The 21,070-nt window shown below is 41.5% G+C and overlaps 1 protein-coding gene and 1 long non-coding RNA gene across 4 annotated transcripts in view; one reads left to right on the top strand and one right to left on the bottom strand.

Annotated features, from left to right (window-relative positions):
* Nucleotides 1-21,070, bottom strand: part of jak2a (Janus kinase 2a) — a 37,606-nt gene that overhangs the window by 4,634 nt on the left and 11,902 nt on the right. Inside the window, exons 2-18 of one of the 2 annotated variants that reach the window (XM_037753131.1) lie at nucleotides 19,553-19,829; nucleotides 14,101-14,224; nucleotides 13,891-14,011; nucleotides 12,341-12,486; nucleotides 10,453-10,747; nucleotides 10,161-10,280; nucleotides 9,453-9,610; nucleotides 9,244-9,355; nucleotides 7,620-7,806; nucleotides 5,803-5,927; nucleotides 3,866-4,000; nucleotides 3,690-3,777; nucleotides 1,900-2,027; nucleotides 1,638-1,776; nucleotides 1,285-1,436; nucleotides 589-739; nucleotides 307-440 (exon numbers count right to left, since the gene is read on the bottom strand). In XM_037753131.1, coding sequence (XP_037609059.1) covers nucleotides 307-440; nucleotides 589-739; nucleotides 1,285-1,436; nucleotides 1,638-1,776; nucleotides 1,900-2,027; nucleotides 3,690-3,777; nucleotides 3,866-4,000; nucleotides 5,803-5,927; nucleotides 7,620-7,806; nucleotides 9,244-9,355; nucleotides 9,453-9,610; nucleotides 10,161-10,280; nucleotides 10,453-10,747; nucleotides 12,341-12,486; nucleotides 13,891-14,011; nucleotides 14,101-14,224; nucleotides 19,553-19,805 — 2,568 coding nt within the window. In that variant the 5' untranslated portion in view covers nucleotides 19,806-19,829. Of the gene's footprint in view, nucleotides 1-306; nucleotides 441-588; nucleotides 740-1,284; nucleotides 1,437-1,637; nucleotides 1,777-1,899; nucleotides 2,028-3,689; nucleotides 3,778-3,865; nucleotides 4,001-5,802; nucleotides 5,928-7,619; nucleotides 7,807-9,243; nucleotides 9,356-9,452; nucleotides 9,611-10,160; nucleotides 10,281-10,452; nucleotides 10,748-12,340; nucleotides 12,487-13,890; nucleotides 14,012-14,100; nucleotides 14,225-19,552; nucleotides 19,862-21,070 lie in introns of both variants that reach the window. The other variant, XM_037753130.1, reaches the window with a different exon arrangement.
* Nucleotides 5,919-19,796, top strand: LOC119478414. Of its 2 annotated transcripts, none has more exons than XR_005204441.1 (3): nucleotides 5,919-5,937; nucleotides 16,446-16,552; nucleotides 19,659-19,796. It is a non-coding gene; the product is annotated as an uncharacterized LOC119478414 (long non-coding RNA). The 2 variants fall into 2 exon arrangements; XR_005204440.1 differs by lacking the exon at nucleotides 5,919-5,937 and adding an exon at nucleotides 16,334-16,352.

Raw genomic sequence — 21,070 nt, 5'->3', positions numbered from 1 at the left:
AACCATAGCTAACGTTCGGTCAGGATCAACATCGGCTGGGCCTTCGATTTATGGAGTGACCTTTGTTTTGGTAAGCTAACATTACTTCCAAGCATGTTAAATATATAGTGATATTGTGGTTTTAGCTGGCTAATATTGCTTTAACTTTAATCAACATGATGCCTGTCAATCACGTTCAGTCTCGTGTGTTGCCTCACTGTCAAAAAAATCACACTTAAAGATACTATATAAATACTTTGGAGGAGATAAAGGAGAGTCAAACAAAATGATAGTGTGTGTGTGTGTGTGTGTGTGCATGTTTCTCACTTTGCCCAGCTGCTTGAGAAAGATGAGGTGCCTCTCCTCGAACTGGGCGGGCTCCTGGCTCTCGGAGGCCCACGGGAAGCCGAAGCCTCTTGTCCTGTTGGGCACCATGTCGCTCTCCACCAGCAGCTCATAATCTGCAACACAACAAAACACAAAGTCGTTTTCTTAAAATATCTTGAGCGAACCCTAGATGACGAGTGTGTGTGTATGTGTGTGTGTGTGTGTGCGTGTGTGTGTGTGTGTGTAGGGCGTAGTGAATCCACATTGATTTTTTCTCCCCACCTGGTGTGAAGAGGCTGTTGAGATCTCTGATAATCGCTCTGAAGGAGGGTCGGTGTGACGGCTCATAGTCCATACAGCTGTTTATCAGATTGGCCAGCTCTGTCCATTTAGGAGCCGGCAGCTGGTGCCTGTCCTCGTAGAACAAGTTCTTCTGCAGAGCAAAAGTCAGAACCTGCATGTTTTCAAACTGATTTGGGAAACGATCCAAGATACAAAGATTGCAGACATTCTTAAAATAATCAATACAATATGTTTTAAATAACTTTGTGTCCTTCTCACGTTTTGAACAAATTGCATGAGTTAAAGGAATAGTTCGACATTTTAGGAAAAATGCCTATTTGCTTTCTTGCCAATGAGTTAAATGAGATGAGTGACTCTCATGTCTGTATGGTAAATATGAAGCTACAGTCAACAGCCGGTTAGCTTAGCTTAGCATAATGACTGGAAACAGGTGGAAACAGCTAGCCTGACCCTGTCCAAAAGTAAAAAAAAAAACACTTACCAGCACCTCTAAAGCTCACTAATGAACACCATAGTGTAAAAATGACACTGGAACTATTTTTTTGCTGGGAGCAGTGACTTCCTGGCCTCTCAGTGTGGCCAGGCAACCAACTTACTTCAACATTTCCCAAAATGTGGAACTATTCCTTTAATTTAATATTCAATATTCTTAATGCATCCTCTGTTTTTGTGAACCTTAGAGCAGTCCAGGGTGCTGAGTGGTTTGTCTCCGCCACTGCAGATCTCCCAAAGCGTGGTCCCAAAGCCCCACTTGTCTGTGGCTAAACTCAGGTTTTGAGGGTTTTCAATGCACTCGGGGGGCACCCATGGGATACGCTCCACCAGCACTGACGGACGAACACGAGGAGAGATATAGAAGCACAGAGAGAAGGAAATACATGAATGGAATAAAAAGGTAGAGGAGGAAAAAAATAAATCACACCAAAGCAAAATTATGTTAGGTAACATTATTCTCACATGACTTGAGCCTCCACACAGGTGTGAGTTACAAGTCTCCTCACATCAGGACGGTACATGACTGATCTCACCTTCTTTGGGCAGCACGGTGATGCTGATACCCGGGTCACTGAGTTTGATGAAGGGCAGGCTGCCCGTCATCCGATCCTCCTCTCTGATCAAGAGAACATTCTTGGCACAAACATTCCCATGGATGAGACTCTTATCCTCCTACGTGCAGACACGACAGCGACAACAATAATGATATTAGGTACTTCAAGGCTTCAACGCTCGACTAGTTTTATTTACACATTACTTGAAGGTATTTCTCTTTTCTTATGTCGGTAGTCTTACCAGGTAGTGCATAGCCCAGGATAGCTGCTTGGCCACTTCTAGCTTCCAGGTGATGTTAACACAGCTTTTATTCTTCTTCAGGTAGGTGTCCAGTGAGCCAAATTTACCATACTCCTGCACCATCATGTCTGACAGGGAGATCATTTTATTAGTCACTACTATCCATATAGAAAATCTTCCAAACAAAACTCTTTTTATCAAATCTCCCATACAACCAGTTTGTGAATTACGGTAGCTGATTTCCTGTGGTTTCCTCAAAGACAGCAGTTATAGACGGAACACTTTCCGCACCCATGAATTTCTTCATCCCTATTTTGCTATCTGGTAGAGTACAGTTTTTTTATTGTCTAGTTTTGGTGATAAAATCTGAACTGAAAAGTTTGAATTTCTTTGGAGCTGTTATGGTACATGTCCACAGGCTCCGTGCTTTCCACGCTCCCCATTCATTGTCTATGTAAGCTGCCGCGCAATGCATTCTAGTAGCGTGGCGTCGCGGTTCGAGAAACGGAGCGTCACGACGCCCGCTCCTCATTTGCATAAAGTTGAGGTCTAGTCTACTTTATGCAAATCACGGGCGTCCGACGCGACTCGCCGCCTCTCGAAACTCCCGAGAATCTTTTAAAATAAACGTTGTCGATCCAAAATAAAGACAGATTCAGCAACTGCACGGCTTATTTCTCGCCTCAAATGTTTTCTGAAACACATTTCGGTGAACTATTTTCATGAAATAAGAGAAGAAAGTTTCCAAACGAGCCTCCATACTGGTTCCGGTTTGAAAGCTGGGAGCAGCAGCAGCCAACGGAGGGAAAGCGTTCGTCCAATCAGGAGCCTAGTGCCTTGTGTCTAGTGACAGCCCACCAAACGTCCAATGCTGGGAAGCGTCGCGTCCCCTTGCGATAAAAAACGCCCCTGTGGACACGTACCATGAGGCTGACCCGAATGCTTCGAAGCTTTGACTGTTGCCATGGTAATCAACATCCAAATCAGTATTCAAGTGTAGCAGGTTTTTTTTTATCACTGTTTGTTGTGCGTAGAGGGTGCATGTGTAGGTGCGGCGCTGTCCCGGGTGCTGAAACGGAGCGGTGGCGATCGACGGACAGACCGGCTCAATAAAGACAGGTATTTAATTTAATATGTTGGCATAGGCTTCAGTCTATTTGTTCATTCATTTGTTTATAGGCCTACATATGAGCAAATTTGGTTTTATGGATTATCGCTGTAATTGAATTGCCTGTGTCAGTTTTGCATCTTTTTTTTCCATGTCCTTTATTACAATCTTTGTATTTCTTTCCGGCCTTCTCTTATCCTGCAAGCAGAAATGTGAATGGTGAAGGTTTCCAGACACACTGCCCTGATGTGTGAGGGCAGTTCCAGGTGGAGTAAAGATCAACACTGCAGTGGCCCATTAGTAACTTGTTGATCCCGAGGGCTTAATCCAGTCCGAGTGGAAGGGTCAGGGCACAGCAGAGAGCAGGTCAGCAGGTCAGAAACCTTATTTCCTCTGTGTTTGATTGTCTCAGTTGCCTAAAGGGACAACATTTGACCTCGTCTGATGTAAACACACCTGTTTTTAGTGTTGAAAACTCTCTTTTGCATTCAGGAGGACAATAGCCTCCTTGCTTTCTTTGTATTCTACCGTAACACACATTCTGTTTTGCTCTCAATATCCCTCTCATCTAAGATCTTAAAGCGTCCTTTTTATATGAGGATAACCACAATGATTCCTTCCTCTGTGACCATCTCTGTCCTGTGGTTGTGTGTGTGTGTGTGTGTGTGTGTTGTAGACTTACTCTCATTGCCACAAACACACACGCCGTAGTTGAGGAGTAAGTGCTTGTGGGAGAGCTGGCTCATCATACTGGCTGCTTCGAAGAAGGACTGTGAGGGAGAAAATGAGATAAGAGATCCTATTAACTGGTGTCCTCAGAGTTTATTTAATCAGGCTCACTCAATCAACAAGACAAACCTCTGAATAGTTGCGGTGAGCCTTGTCCAGGGTCTTGATAACGACGTCTATCTGGTGCACCTCTCCGTAGTCTCCCAGCTCTTTCCTCACACCGCAGGAGATCTTGGTGAACGTTCCTTGGCCCAGACTCTCGTTCTAAAACACAGTTTTATTATGTTGAAAAACCTAGTTTGGAAAGGGGGTGGAGTGCATTTTAACCACCTTCTCTGAGTCAAAGAAACAATTCCTTGGCCAATACTCCCTCATACAGTTACTGGATCCCTCTGTGGTGGCTTTTTAAAGATGAATTCACAAAGAACGAGCTTGTCCTTTTAGAGTTTTATAACAATAAACAGGGTTCACATTTGAAGGTGCGGATCTCCCAGCTGACTGGCAAGAGAGACACCGAATGAAGTTCACACCGTCTTTTGTCTGTACATTCATGACCTCATGTACAGAGTGTCTCTTTCTGCATTGCATGTCGGGAATTAATAGTTGAAGGCTGAACTCCTCGACTTTGCTTCTGACAACATTGGCTGGCCTAATATAAGACAGTATAACATAATAATAAGTGAATGTGATTGTAAAAAGGACCAATATGAAATATAGTTACTGGCCAGAGGCTAACAAGGTCGTGTCCAAAAAGGTAACCCTCATATTGCGAAAACGTGCGCTGCTATCAGTCACACTGGAGTAGCGGATGGGCCAAGGCTCCAATGTTTTGAATTTGGACTGCTTGTACCCATTTTAAACGCCAGCTGTCAGTCCTACATATTGTTCCTTTAAACACTCTCCAAGTAGTATTACTAAGGAGCATAAATAATCGCAATAATGGCGACCTATTTGATATATGATGCTCCAAATGACATATCAAAGACATTATGAGAGCTACAAGAAGTTTCCTCACTTGCAGCCCAGAAACTAGTCTGAATAAAGTCCACTCCTGTCATCCTCCAGTGTGTACCATTTAGGGGGATCTATTGGCAGAAATGGAATATAATAATAATAATAAGTATGTTTTCTTTAGTGTATAATCACCTGCAACTAAGAATCGTTGTGGTTTCGTTACATTAGAATGAGCCGTTTATATCTGCATCCTCTTCACGGAGCTGCCTGCCATGTTTCTAACGGACAAACCTAACACTGGCTCCAGAGAGGGCCAATCGCATGTTTGCGTCGGCCACCGTAATCCTCCTACACGCTTGGCACTGGAAATTTCAGTTGGTCACTGCTAGATGCCGTCAGATTTAACACACTGCACCTTTAAGATTCAACTAAATAGATTTAAGGTCAGGATCTGCCAAAGCTCTTAAATAAATGCATAAAAAAGCTGAACACATGTTCAAAACAGGAAGATAAAACAAAAACGACACCTGATGAATCTGATGGGGGGACGTGCGAGAAGATAATATTGCAATACAAAAAACCCCCTGAGCTCTCTGATTAGTGGAAACGGCTTCTGTGGTTTTCCTGTGACAGACCTGCTGTACAAAACTGTGCTCAACAAGTGCTCAACTAAGAGAAAATACGGGTGACACGGAAATGGAGCAGTCAACGAGGTGAAAGCCCCGCTGACACACACATGTCCACAGGGACCGCCACTGACAGTAGGTGGATCAATGGAGGAAGTGTTTTGTTAACTGTAGCGACCTCATTGACCCCACAGGAGTTTACAATTTCTACAAAAGGCCTGGATCAGTATATTTTGGCTTTACATTCAGTGTTATTTTACATTTATTAAAACATCTGCGACCCTCTTTGGTACAGATTACCTCTGTAAATCTATAACTTATCTGCTCAGGGCAAGAAACAACACACAAGCGCCTTTTCGTTACTGTTGTAAGCTTCTACAATGCATATAATCTTACACTAATACAACATATTAAGATCGAAGAAATGGCCTAATTCTGAATGTTTGCACGTCTTTTTCAGAGAGGAAGCGAGGAGGGTTATCTTACGATGACGAGGTCCTCCTTTCGGATCTTGTGGAAGACCATCTGGCTGATGTTGTGTTTGTGGAGCGAGGGAGACAGTGGGACATCTGCCCCTTGGTTATTTCTGCACACCACCAGGTTGGATTTATCTACAGAAAGGTAAAGATGAAGGGATTAGTAAAAAACTCACATCACATTTTGACACCACATCTGATTATCACTACAGGAGGGTTATTTCTTTTCAATGTGTGATACTGTTAAATGGCGAGTATGAATAGAAATGCAACAGTTACCAATTGTAAAATCAGATTGCTTAATTTAGAGTTCTTAATCACGAATGTCACCATGAATAAAAACCTAAGTGGTTTGTTTTATTGGCCCTTAGAGACAAGTTTTACCGGAAACCTGGTGAAGTAATTATTGACTCATTAGTAATGATTAGCAAGTCTATCAAATCCCCACAGAGATATAATCATGGTGAGCTGCGGGGCAGTAAAAAGCTTTCCTTCTGCCCACTTGAAGGATAACACTGATTGTGCTTCAGTACGTCATACAATACAGTGTAGTGCAACAAGTTCAAACATGGGAGCAAGTCAATGTGAAAGCAAGATGGAGCTCTAAAACTGTACTACAAGGAACTCAGCAAGTTGAATGAACTTAGTGCTGAGCGAATTCGAAGATGAAGGTCAGTGTTTACTTTAAAGAATCTCTAGATCTTTCAGCGTGTAGTCTCTCGTGTAATCTCTCTCTCTTGGCATCTGATATAACAGCCCGTTTTCATTCCCAGGGCGAGAAATACCGAGGGTTTGTCATGGGCGTCGGTGTGTGGTACCGCCGCACAAGGCACCCCTTAGCGCCGGTATGGAACGCACCGAGCTTTCTATTAACTATACTGTATAAACCCTTCCGCGGCAACAGTAAACACTCCGAGAAAATGCGGCAGGAGTGTGGTGACGTAGTTTAAAGAGCAAAAAGACACACCGGGTGGACGGGTGAGGAGGTGTATGGGTCCAACAAACACAAGGTTTTCATCCAGGAGACCGCTGTTCGTGTCCTGTGCGTCACGTTACAATCATTTGTTCGTTCGTGTCCCGTGTTCACAACGTTCAATGTCATTTCTACTGTGCAAACAAAGTCGTTTTAAGCCCAACCATGTAAACCTAACTATAGTGGTTTTGTTGCCTAATCCTAAAGTGACGCCAAGGGGTAACTATAGTGGTTTTGATGCCGAAAATAAAGTGACGCCAAGGGGGCGTTACAAAGCGGCGGTATGTGACGAGTTGGGATGAGAATGTGTTTGATATAAACAGAAGCTTGAAAATGGGTAATTAGCCGCAGCAGGGATTGGAGTAAGTAAATATTAATGAAATAACAAGATAACAGTGTCAAAGACCGCTGTGAGGAATTGTGTTGGGCTCTAAACACAAAGGGTAATTGGTTGCCTTGATAAGAGATGTTGAACTTGGAGCATTCTTGCGACTTTAAATCACTTCCTTCTATTGTCTAATCATTGCTTTCAAAATGTTATAGATTAAACTCAACTGTTAGTCATTCCTAAAAGTGATTTATGACCCAGCATCAATTAAGACCAATCTTTGGGTCTGCAGCTAAAATAACATCTGCATTTTTATACAATGTGCTAAAAAACTCACTCAAAGTTTTACAATTGATCCTGGTTAAAATAGGAGATCATCCATCTATGATGGAAAGGATGCTGTTGTTGTATTTTTGCAGCCTCATGGACAAAGAAACAATTACCTTCTTTTACCTGTGTTAATATGTGTGCGGATATACATGCCGTATTCTTCTTTGTGTATGTCTGTGTGTGTGTGAATACTTACCTTTGAGGCTAGGTGAGCAGCACCTGGTCAGCTGGAACATGTATCCGTCAGTGCGGAGCGCCTCCTTCTGGTAGCAGTGCAGAAGTTCACTGAGCGAGCCGAAGCTCCTCTTAGCACCGCTCAGAATGTACTCTCCTGACTCCGTCTTCACGATCTGACAGTGCTTATAGTCCACCATACTTACATCCTGAAAATAACAATATCAATTATTACAGTTCAGTTGTGCTGAATATGCCAATATTGATTTAAGAGACTACAAAGTACACTCTGCGATTGAGTCTGTCAGAACACACGAGAGCTTTAAAAAAGGATAGGTTCACATCTTTTTAAGTCTTTCTTCAAACAACAGTCAGGTATCCATACAGTATAAACACTGAAAAAATGTTTTTTTCTTTCTGTAATCACTCCTCTTATTCATACTGGCCATGAAAATATCCGTTCCTAAAGTGATGATGGATAACATCAACAGTAGAGCTGCAACGATTAATCGATTAGTTGTCAACTATTAAATGAATCGCCAACTGTTTTGATAATCGTTTAATCATCATTTTTTAAGAAAAAAAAGTCTAAATTCTCTGATTACAGCTTCTTAAATGTGAATATTTTCTTGTTTCTTTATTCCTCTGTGACAGTAAACTGAATATCTTTGAGTTGTGGACAAAACAAGACATTTGACGACATCATTTTGGGCTTCGGGAAAAACTAATCAACATTTTTCACCATTTTCTGACATTTTATAGACCAAACAACTAATCGATTAATCGAGAAAATAATCGAAAGGTTAATCGACAATGAAAATAATTGTTAACTGCAGCATTAATCCGCAGTCCTCTTTGTGTGAAAATATACAGTTACAAAGTTAATATGAGCTTTCAGCAGTGTTAATCAGTTAAAGAGTAAAGAGTCACAGTCCCACTTTTTGTTTTCATGGCCAGTGCTGCAGATGAGCTGCAGCGGAGGGACAACAACAAAAAGACGACACCCACTTGATTTGACTATCACGGACAGCTGAAGCCTCATTATTTATCTATCAGATAAACTTTGGAATATATCTATGCACAGAACGAGAAGCACACTAGGAAGGGATCTTTTAAAGGCCAGTATGAACAAGAGGAATGATTACAGAAAGAAAAAACATGATTCAATGCTCATTTTGGCACCTGGCTATACTGAAACCTTAAAAAAAAAAATTAATTTCAATGTATTCAAAACCTCCCTCAGTCCCACAACAATATTGGCATGATTATAAAATAACCTAAACTTAATACAATATGTTTATGCCAAACATGATGCACCTGATGTATAGAACAGAAGATATACAGTACACCTTAGTCACAGTATGGTATTGGATATCAGCTGTATTGTCCATTTAATGTGATAATAAAACCTTATTGCTCCCTCCAGTGGTTGAAATTATGGTCTATATTTCAGAGGTGCTGGTGAGTATGACTACTGAGTTTTAGCAAAACTGTGAACAAACACTTTCAGAAACAAGTTTGAAGCAAGTTTGTGATGTTTATCAATCAACAAAGACTGTGTTGAATAAGCCTGTTTTATTTGTAGAGTCACATGTGAGAGAAACACAGTACATCACATTGAAGAAGACCCAATATTAAGAGCTTACCCCCACCACAAAGGACACAAAGAATTTGTCGTAGTCCCTGGGGCTGCAGCGAAGGATGAACAGGCCTTGGTGGTTACCGGAGCGACGCAGCTTACCAATCGTGAACTCCATCCTGTGATCAAAGATGCAGAGGATGTGTGTGTAAATGGCTCTGTGGTTGTGGGCGCACGAGTGCTATATACTATAGGTGCATTGGGTGCGATACTCACGACACGGGACCGTGGCAGTAGCTCTGAATGCACTCCAGAAGTCTCGGTGGAGCCACCTCTTTGCACAGATAATGATGGGCATCTGCAACCAGCCTGTAATAGCCGTCGACTAACGATACGAATGACAGAGCCTCCGGGAGCGAATTAAACTCCAGTTCCTTTGTGGTCAGACAGAGAGCATAGAGAGAGGATGTAGAAGAAGAGAAAAATAAATCATTAAGTGCCTATTTTTAACTTAATCAATGTAAACAATAAGCCTTCAATCCATGTTTTTATGCAATTTACTGTAACAAATGATTACACTTTAAAAATCAACTATAAAGCAAAGAATCTCTGTCTGTCTGTCTTTCCGTATGTCCTTCGCATATCTCGAGGACCGTTCATCCGATCGACTTCACACTTGGCGGGTGTATTGCTCAGGATCCAAGTGTCGAATGTGGTTCAATTTGGCCAGATGGTGGCGCTATATCAATGAACTTTACATTTTGGCCTGTAACTTTTTAACCATAATTCTCAGAAATATTTCGTAATGGGTCCAGGCAAGTCTATCCATATAAGGATCTTTGACTCTGACAACAAGTATGTGCTCATTTAAACACATTGCAGGGACAATTTGGTTTACAGACAGTAGTGAAAATAAGATAAGATTGGAATGAAGCAAAGTAAACAAATGATTCAGCTTAAAGAAGAGCGCAGTGTGTACTCTACCAGGTTCTGGCTGTCCTGTCTGGTGAGGCTGACTATGCGACTCTCCACTGAGCCTTCCTTATTGGACTGTTTGATGCTGATGTCGATCACCGCCGGGAAGTCACAGTATGTCAGTAACTCCTGGAGACACAGAAAGAGCACAAGATACTGGTTTATTTGTATTCGTATTAGATGAAGAACCGTGCACATGCATGCTCTCTTGTTGTTATTGGCAATTTTAACCAACTCCTAGAGCTCCATCTATTGGCACAAAAACAGCCATGGCAGCATGAACCCATCCCCTAGTCCTCACCTCCTCTGCTCCCTCCTCCTCTTTCCCTTTTGACCACTGGATGCCCGTGTTGCCCGTGACAACGATGGCGAGCTCGCGCCCAGTGAGGTCGGTGACTTGGAAGCGCTCGGAGTAGAGGGAGGGTAGCAGCATCTCCAGGCTCATGAGGTACTTGAGCTTGAGGTTACACACCGTGGCCTTGCATTCGCTGAACTGCTGGATGAACTTCTTGAAGCGATAGCGAATCCTCTTCCGAGTCAAGATGTTGTATTCCCGGATGCGGCTTTGCATGCATCTCGGCAGGAAGGATTTGTAGCTATCAGAGCGGGGAGGGGGATCGGGATGGGTGGGTTAGGTGAGTTATCAAAAAGAGGAGGAGGGAATGATGAACAAATAACAGGAAATGCAGAGAGAGAGAAGGGAGGGGCGAATGAAAGAGGAAGGTTAAAAGAGCAAACGCTAAGTACGCTTTGTGGCAATTCAGCAAGTCTACATGCTGCATCCACCTCAGGAGAATCAAATAATATTAATGATGAATTATACAGTATATGAAAGAGAAATTATAGAATAATTAATATTACAAGTGTGGACACAATGCATGCAAAGTAAGATCAGATATTGTAGACGCCTTTTCAACTGAAACATCTCATGCAAAGAGAGAAGTCATTCAGCTGCATGAACACACATAATGAAACTATCTTGATGCTCGCTGTGTCCTATCACACTGCTCTGAAATCGTTATTCATGAGCTGTACCACAGGCACACAAGCATAACAGCGAGCATTTCACATTATTTAGGGAAGAGAGTGTGCAGCATGCACATGAGACCAAAATCGTCTGGAGTTTTGGAACTGCTGCTTTATAGTTAAAGTGGGATTGAAGGGATTGTGTATTGAAGTGGGGTTATAAGAGGTACTTACTTATCCATAGTCAGTGTATTACCTACAGTAGATGACGGTGGGAACGTTCCCAGTTTGGAGAAGCAAACAGGAGTACCGACATCGTAGCAAAGCAAAGCACTGCTGTGGACGAGGGCAGCAGCAAAACATATTTTAGCACCTAAAAGAAAGACCCACCTAAAAAAATCGATATAAGTGTACGCTATATTTAGAATACTTTAGCTGGTTTACCTTGCCGCGAGACAGCTTTACAGTCTATGTTTCCAACAGGGCACATAAGCCGTTATCTATGCTCTCGCCAAAGTAAAGCAACCAGACTCCATTAAAAAAAAAAAAGTAATTTTACCTCGCAAAGCATGGAAGTTACTGGTCCACCTCACCAATTGCACACAATAGCACAAACAAACTAACTGATTGAGGCAGCCGTAGACCATTAACCCCCGTGTTCTGCAAGAAAAAATTACAGTTTTTTTTCAATGTTGTCTGGTGGCTTTGGCGAGAGCATAGATGATACAACAGTTTTAGTTCCCCGTCAGAAAGGGCTGTCTCACCGCAAGGTAAGGCGGTGGAAATATTCTAAATATAGCGTGCACTTAAACTGATATTGTTATTTTAAGTGAGCCTTTCTTTTAGGTGGCTAAAACACGTTTTGCTGCCGGCCCCGTCCACATCAGTACATTGCTTTGGTTCCGTGCGGTAAATCCCGTCTGTTTCTCCAAACTGGGGGCGTGCCGACCGTCATCTACTGTAGGTAATACACTGACTATGGATAAGTACCTCATACAACCCCACTTCACAACACCCAAACTATCCCTTTAAGTGATAAACATTTCTGGGCTTACAGTATTAAACTCTTCTAGCTGAGTTATGATTCTATCAGGTTTCCCTTCATATCCATATTTTTTGGTTACTCCTGATTTAGATCATATAATGTCTGAAAGCAGTAACAGTCACAATGGCATTCTATGACAGTTGGTCGTTCATCTCTAGTGAGTGAATGCATCCTATACCTGGTGTCATTGTAGACTTCCACAGGTGACTGACCACTCTCTTTGGCGAGCCTCATCATGTCCAGCACTGCCATGCCGAGACACTCCTCCTGGACCTCGTGGCTCACCGGAATAAGAACCCAGCCGTTCAGGAAGTCACTACGCCTCTGGAGGAGGAGTGAAAAAAAGTGAAGTAAATCTTAGATCTATCAACCAAACTGACAGTAATCAGACGGATTATAATCTCTTCATGGCACCGGAAATTGTATGTTACAAACAAAAAAAAGTATTTCAGTTCATCAACAAACTCATCACATCAAGTCGAGCTCTACAACGACATTCTGTTGACTCACAGCTCATGTTGTCAATGTGAAAGTGGAGATAAAAGCTGAACAGAGCTGTATGTGTCAAGTTTATAGTAGCATGTGGGAAAGAGTAGTAGAAACTATTTAAAACGCACATGCAAATGCACTCACACACATAAGCGTGCCTAGACACAAGCAAACACAGTGTGAAGAGAACCCTGACACATCCTTGTTCCCCATTTGTGCTTCTTAAACACTCTGACTACCCCACTTCCTGTTTTCCGAACTTGCACAATGGCTGACATGACTGATAGGCCGACAGTCGGCCAGTCAGTCAGAGAGAGAAGGAAGCAAGCATATATCTCCCCCACTCAACACTTCTGCTTGTCGTTATATTTAAAAAAAGCAAGGCATGAAAGAGAAAGTGTGGGATGGAGGGGAAGGAGAGGGCATCTTGAAGACGCTGTCCTTTAGTTGGCACCCGGTTAAAGGAAAAAAACTATAAATGATTCAGACTAAAAATGCACTCCAATTTATAAAATCACAAATACAAAGAACATAGAAAATAGCAGACTTAAAGGGGAACACCACCTAAATTAAGAAATCCAGTATGCTATTTCCACGGCCTAGTAAAGTTCAATCAATATGTGTGAACATGAGTTACTCTCTCTCAAAGCCAGAAACCAGAGAAGTAAGTCTCATACTTGTGATGTCATAAGGTATAAAGTCTAGAGCTGCTTCATAGACAATGAATGGGAGACTGATTTTGTGCCAAATGAGCTTTATTCTATTGTAGTGTTGTCAGTTGTGAAACAGAAAATGTTCCCGTATACTCAAAACATTCCCCTGGGCGCTCTCAGTGTCATCTAGAACATCTCTCCTAATTCATTGTCTATGGAGCGGTTCCACACTTTATACCCTATGACATCAAAAGTTTGAGTTTTAGCACTCTAGTTCTGGATTTGGGAGAGTTGTTCATGTTAACTAATATTTTTTGGTCTGTCTCAGACTGAGGAATAACATGTATGAATTTTGAAAAATGGATGTAGATCCCCTTTAAATCTCATAGCTAACTGAAGCTAACGCTAGCTCTAATGTGCTGCTATAGCACGTATAAGTGGGCCTTAACCAGTTTGTTGACTATGCGGGAATTGGTCTTCATCAGACTAGTCTAAAGAATGTAGGCCCAGGAATAACATTTGAATTTTGAAAATGGGCGTAGTTCCCCTTTAATGATAATACAAGGTGCAAGTCATAAAGACTAACCTGAAAAAACTGGTATGCCATGACACAATCATCCATCACAGGTCTCTCTGTCCCCTTGGACACGCCGTAGCGATGGGCGAATAATGAATTGCCGCTGTCGTACCAGCCAGGAAAATAGTATCTGGGTAGGAAAAGAGACCAAGTAAGGAAAGGAATCAGAGCATGAAACAACACATGCAAACCTGAAACATGCATACTAAAAATATCTACCTGATTCTGAAGTGCAGGGTCTCACTATCCGGATGGTGCAGTTTAAAGATGTGATTCGGAGGGAACCATATCCTGTCATTTTCCCTCATCAGGCCAAACAAGTTGCAGTACACTGGAGCAATCCCTGGAAAGAGACAGTCATCTGTTTACTATGATACAGCACAGACAGTGAACGTCTGGGAAGTCTGAAAGACAGTTTTAGAGCTTTATCAGCGCATGTTCCTAATTAGCTTTAACAAAAGAAGAAGAACTGGCTGTATGTTTATTCACACTCACAGCTTGTGTTGCAGTAGCAAAGTAGACTGGAAGCAGCTGTGCTTATTCAGCGACACATGATGACCACCAACTCACTTCTATTGGTAGTGTATCTCAGTGGAGTTGCCTCACTGAAAATAATTACATTCCCTGCTGAAGTTCCCATGGACTGTTTTATGAGTTTGAGTCTTTGTCAGGAGTTTTATTTACATTTGAGATTACTGTTTGGGATCATAATTTAATTGCGGATTTGGCAGCCTAATTTAGGAGGAAGACAGCCAAGCATTCAATCTCGCACATAACTGGGAGATTAAGGATGACTTTCGAGGGTGAGCGCAGCGAACACAGAGAATTTTGGGAGCCAGCATTAGCAAATAGTAATGTATGGTTGGTGATAATGGATATAAGAAAATGGCTTAATGCAAAAGGAAATTTAACCAAGGAGGAAATCACAATAGAAGGCCAAGCTAACATTAAACCTGCGGCTGGATCCCCGCCACTGTCATCGATTCGTGGATCAGGTGTGATAGTCAATAGACAACAACTTCAGCCTCCAGCTGATCTTGGAAGTGAGAGAAAATTCACTCTCAGTATTGAGGAATGTCTTCACTGACCACCCATGTACCATGCATGTAACTTTAAAGGGGATATATCATGAACATTTTCAGGTTCATATTTGTATCTAGGGTTTCTACTAGAACATGTTTACATGCTTTAAAGCTGGACGAGGCAGTTTATTTTTGGCATTATTGGGTTAAAAAATCCATAATAACTTTTCAGCATATTGTAATTCAAGTGGTACCCTGGGGTAGGCAGTTTCCTGGAAAAGGCACACAGTCTTCAGCCTTCGTCCTACAGCTCTCCTCTCTCCCGTCTCTGTCCTAAGACCCTTCCACTAGACGAGATGAGAACTACATCCTTTTTCTTTGCAGACTTGTGAGCCTGTAAAGTCCTTTGAGGTGACATACTGTGATTCGAGGCTCTAGAAAGCTAAAATATCAGCAAAGCGTTTTCAGAGATGGAGAGAAAACATTGCTAATAATTTAGCCTTCTGCTAACCGTAGCCGTTGCACTGCAGCAGCGAGCAGAAGACTATTAACTAACTATTAGCAACATTTTCTCTCCATCTCTGAAACACTCTGCCGATAGTGACAGACTCTTTTCTTGAAGTCCATCTTCCGATTTTGGGTTGCTTTGCAGTGTAGACACTACGGCTGTGTATTGGCAAGAATATGGCGATACGATACGTATCATGATACAGGGGTTACAACTCAATATATTGGGATATATTGGGATATATTGCGATACTGGAAGTGAGGCGATATATTGCGATTGCGAATCTAATTTTAGGAAAACTGTCAGTTTAAAGAACACACCGCCATATGCATAAAATCTGAGTAAAAAAAGTTGACAATCAGAACAGTGGGATCTGCATTTGCATTTATCACAGTCCTGATAACATCCAACATCATAGCACTACTTTGAGAGGGCACATACACTGATCCCTAATAGAGAGTTGATGCCAATGCTGGAATGGCAACTTTTCCTGCAGGATATTTCGCCGTTGAGTTAGTCTTTCACCATCTGAAGGGACGTGAATGTGCATCTACATTAGAACAGCCAATAGGAACGCTCTATCTCTCTGAAATGACCTGCGATTGGCCAAGGTCTCCCGTCACGGGCTAGATTTTCTAAAGACTGAAAACAGAGCTATGATGAGGTGCAGAAGTAGAGTTTTCTTTCAGAACACTTGAATTACAATATGCTGAAGGGTTATTATGGATTTGTTGCCCAGTGATGCCAAATATATACGGCCTACCCCAGCTTTAATGTTAAAAAACACATTATTTTTCTCATAGTGTCTGTCTGAATATACCTGTATTCACCTTCTGTCTGAAACGCTCCGATTTGGCACCTGTCTCTTTAAGCCCCCCTCCCGAAAAAGCCCAGTCTGCTCTGATTGGCTTGTGAGAAACATATGGTGCACCTTTGTAAAGGTAGTTCCCAAGCTGTGGCCGATATATTCTAATGAGCCTGCTTGGGTACAAGCACTGAAAAAAGTGAGTTTGTTATGATATGTCCCCTTTCAGGTGCAGCTGGTCTTAGAGAGAGACCTCACACTCAAATGCCTGAATAAATGGAAGGACGAGGTCCTCAAGGGAGACCCACCGAGACGCATCCTTCAGCTCTTCTAAGGGTGAGTCCAGTGGCGTAGCGGCAACAGTTTTTAACGCAGATTTGCGTAGTCTATAAAGAGTTGGCAGTGGTGGTTAAACCCAGGCTTATGAGTTATGTTGTGGCATTTTAGTGGAAGTAATCAGCTTTTGTTCATTAAGTTTGCATTGGAAAATGTTTATGCTGCACTATAATTCCACATTCCCAACCATATTTAAACCCCCTGTGAAAACTGAATGCCCACCTGTTCGATCTGTTGTGGCAGTAAGGTGTTTTATCAGTCAGGCTTAAAAGTGAGTCATTAGCAAACAAAAGATTTCATCATTTGGCAGGAAGCACTCACACATGTGAAGCAATGGTATGAGGGTGCGTTAGAGGATGTATGCTCAACCACAACAGGGGAAGTGAAGTCAAAGTAAGCAAGTCCTAACGTTGTATGATTTATGACATTATCAAATAATAAGGTAAGCAATGTACTGCAGAGTCACTGTATTCACACCATTCATTGCATTATACAGTATGTTACACAGCTTAATGACACACTTCATACCATTTTACCATGAAAGTGCAAAGACAGACAAACGAGACAACAAAGGGAGTTGAAAAGAACAAAAACAAACAAAAGCAAGGGGATATAGAAAAAGTAGAAGATAAAAAAAGAGAGTGGTTGTTTCTTATCAGCTCAAAGGGGGATGGAGCAAGAGAGTGTGGCAGTGAGAGATACTGTAGAGCTGAGGCAAAGAGGAAAACACACACGACAGTCGACAACTTCCTGATTTTCTGTTTGCTAGAAAGAGTTGGTGAAAGGTTCCGTTTCCACAGAAATTACTCAGCGGAAACTCCTTCAACTCCTTTACCAGGATATTCTTGTAATGAAACACAGTTGCATGAGACCACAGAAATAAACAACAAATGCTTTTGGTTAACCAGTCCATTTGATTATTTACTTCCTTATCAACTGGATGACAGATCAATCTAAACCACGCAGATCATGGCTCAGAGCCTTAAAATGCCTCTAGATGGCTACAGGTCATGGATCAAAGAATTTTCCCACCATATTGAAGAGAACAAAACAAGCTAGTTTATACATATATGGACAAATTAAAGGCAAAAACAGCATGGGATGTCCTAATAAGGTGTTGACCGAATGTTATCAATGCTCCTTAGCATCAAGTCTCTGAACTCCAGTAAAGGGATAAACAACATTCTTCCAAAAGATATCCCCTCATTTGGTGTGGAGGGGGAAGTCCCTGCTTTTTTTTTTCCCACGTGAATTTAAAGGCACATTTAGAAAAAGAAAAAAAAATACATTCTCCCATGTGTGTCTTCTTGGTTGTGGGAAGTATGCTTTGGGCCCGCATTTGCTTGACTGACATACTGTTACTGATATTGATATTTAAGCCTATCACAGTTGGGTTGGTGATAGGCCAACTGCTCGTACCAACTCTCACTTTAAATGAAAGACATATGACGAACGAAATCAAGCATTCGTTTCCTGCTTATATTATATAGAGAGGCGAAGTCCCTCTCCTTCCGGTGAACAAACATGGGACCTTATTTCGAAAAAAAAACATGAACGGTAGTCAACGGCAGGAGAAAAAATATTTTTTTGATCCTGTTTGAGTTGCGTCATGAATCACACATATGATGTTTGTCAATTTAAAAAAATAATTTAGCAAGTCAAAAAAGTCCAGTCATATTTTTTCTGAAATATGGTCCCATGGAGTCCACCGGAAGGGGAGGGACTTCGCCTCTCTGTTGCTAATGTTTATGTTGAATGGAAACGTAGTGTATACTTTACGTCCTCACTCAGCTCTTTCCAGGCTTCCCACTCATTACCCCTCTTCACAAAGATGAACGTTACGGTCCAGTCTATGATCTATTCAGACAAATGCATTGATGCAAGTAGCAACCAGGCAGCAACCTCCGGTTCTGAAAAGTGAAGCCAATGCAGAAGTTCCCTAAACTTAAATCATTTCTAATAGCCAGCAGGGGGCGACTCCTCTGGTTATAAAAATAATTCTGATTGTATAGATATCTGTGATAAAATGAGCCTACTTCTCACTTGATTTATTACCTCAGTAAACATTGTAAACATGAGTTTATGGTCTCAATCGCTAGTTTCAAGTCTTCGTCAATACAGCATGATGTTCATTTAATAAATGATGGTCCCATTTAAAGTCAAATAGACCATAAAGCAGGGTATGCTTTAGGGCGTGGCTACCTTGTGATTGACAGGTTGCTACTACGGCGTAGTCCGGTCTGGGAGTTGTCCGTGTTTTTGTCTTACAACTTTAACCCTTTCACAGCGTGTTTTCAGTTCATGAAAGTTAACTGTAAAATTGTGGTCGCCTAAAAATGTCTTATTCAGCGTTCGGTTGTACTTAGCTCCACCCTCTCGTGTCACTTCTGATCACAAAAATTCAAGATGGTCACGGCCAAAATGCCAAACTCGAGGCTTCAAAACAATAGCCCACAAACCAATGGCTGACGTCATGGTGACTACGTGCACTTCTCATATATCAGTCTATTGCAGCACCTTTTCTTTTGTAAGCAGTTGCATAAGACTTCATGCCTTTCTGTTCTTACTTCTACATAAATTCAAGATTCAAGATGATACTTCACAACAGTGTCACTATATGTGCAACAGTGTCTAGGAATGTGGATGTGTATGAATGTCGTGTGTGTAATATTTCAGACTTTAGCCTGACGCACTTAGAGGACAACACAAACAAAAGCAGAACTTCACAAGGTTGCACAAACGACCAGATATGTGGCAATAAAAACGGCAAAAAACTGGTGCAGAACAATATAATACATTTTCACACCACTATACTTTGATTGTTGTTCTTCTTTCCCCTCTGTTTTCTAACATATTTGATGCATGTTTCGTTTTTTTAGCATCATATTAAACTGCTGTTAAACAAATTGCTCAACAAATAAACTTCATATGAGTAAACTAAACTATATATTGTGTGTGTGTGTGGGCAGACATCAGAACTGGAATCCTCCTGTGACTCACCACATGCTTTCGCTGCACTGATGCACAGCTCCTCTGCTACATACTCCCCAGGTGGAAATGTGAGCACACTTTCTGAACCGTTACCCTCTCCTCCATCCTTCCCCAGGTAGTAGAGGTGGACAGTGAGGCAGGTGGCATCCGTGTCCTGCTTGGGGTCGAGTCCAGCGGCTGCGTCGAGATCGGGTGGAACGCCATTAAGATGTGCTGCGGGGCCGGAGATGGGATCCATGTCTGTCAGCAGAATACAGGCCATGTGCTGCTTAAAACAATCATCCAACTGTCAGGGAACAAAGACAGAGAAAAAACACAGGTAAGAACGAGACTGAGTAGAAAAGGTCATATTATACTGTAGTTCTGGGACATAATCAGATTAAGGCATTTTGGAGTGAAGATAGTGTTTTACGGCACATACTGCCATCCACGGCTTTCTGACTGACCTGACATATGACCTTCTGAGATTTGAAGGTGTTCATCAGCAAATTAAGCCACTATCAGACACAAAAAAGTGAGAATTGTATCCTTTTATTATCTTGTGGAGGATAATAATAGCGGAGAAACAGGCATCTTTGTCTCATCTAGGATAGATTTCTTCCTGCATGACAAATAGAGTCTGAGAAAATTAGATTCAGAGGGTCTGAAAATAGAAATAGTTTTTTGCTTTTCATGTTTGATAAGGATTTTCAAGTAGCTAAAATATCTTTATGTCACACTTTCTACGTTTACTTTAATCCGCAATCAGAATAAGATTAAAATGCATAATGTAAACACCTCAGTCACAGTAAAAATGACTCATTTGAAGATCAATTTCATTCCTTTCAAAAGGCCCGGGTTAAACCTTTCATTATGAAATTTAGAGCTGCACAGATTAATCAATTAGTTGTCAACTATTAAATCAATCAGCAACTATTATATTATATCTTTGAGTTGTGGACAAAACAAGACTATTGAGGATGTCAACTTGGGCTTTGGGAAACACAAATTTTTCAACATTTTCTAACATTTTATAGACCAAACAACTAATTGATTAATCAAGAAAATGATCAACAGATTAATCAACAATGAAAATAATCGTTTCAGCTCTAATCAAATTAAAAGCACGAAATGTCTCTTAATCACAATATCTTCATCTATCACTTTCATCTGTCTTCTTGTTTATGCCCTCAATACTGAAATCAAGGTTCCTTAAATCAATTATAATTACTGAAATAAAACGAAAATCCAGAAAGATGAGGTGAATATGGTGAAAAAAAGTTGAAATATTATCACAAGAAAAGCCCTCAGATCCACCCCAAAGGGAAAGAGGGAAAAGAGGTTGGAAGTAGAAGCTGAAATGAAGATGATAGGCCACAGCTGGAACACCCAGAAGAGACTTTCCTATAAATTACTTCCAGTAGATGGGGAGAAGTCATCAATAGTCTGTGCTCCCAAGGGAAGGTAAAGGCATCAGTAAGAGATTAGTAATTCATGTTTGTAGTCTGTAGTTGGGCGTTTCTTGGCTGAGTCAGCTTTGATGGCAGA

Source organism: Sebastes umbrosus, chromosome 19 (genome assembly GCF_015220745.1).
Source record: "Sebastes umbrosus isolate fSebUmb1 chromosome 19, fSebUmb1.pri, whole genome shotgun sequence".
Classification (NCBI taxonomy): Eukaryota; Metazoa; Chordata; class Actinopteri; order Perciformes; family Sebastidae; genus Sebastes; species Sebastes umbrosus.
The sequence above is the reverse complement of the archived record's forward strand: the minus strand, read 5'-3'. Positions and strand labels throughout refer to the sequence as shown.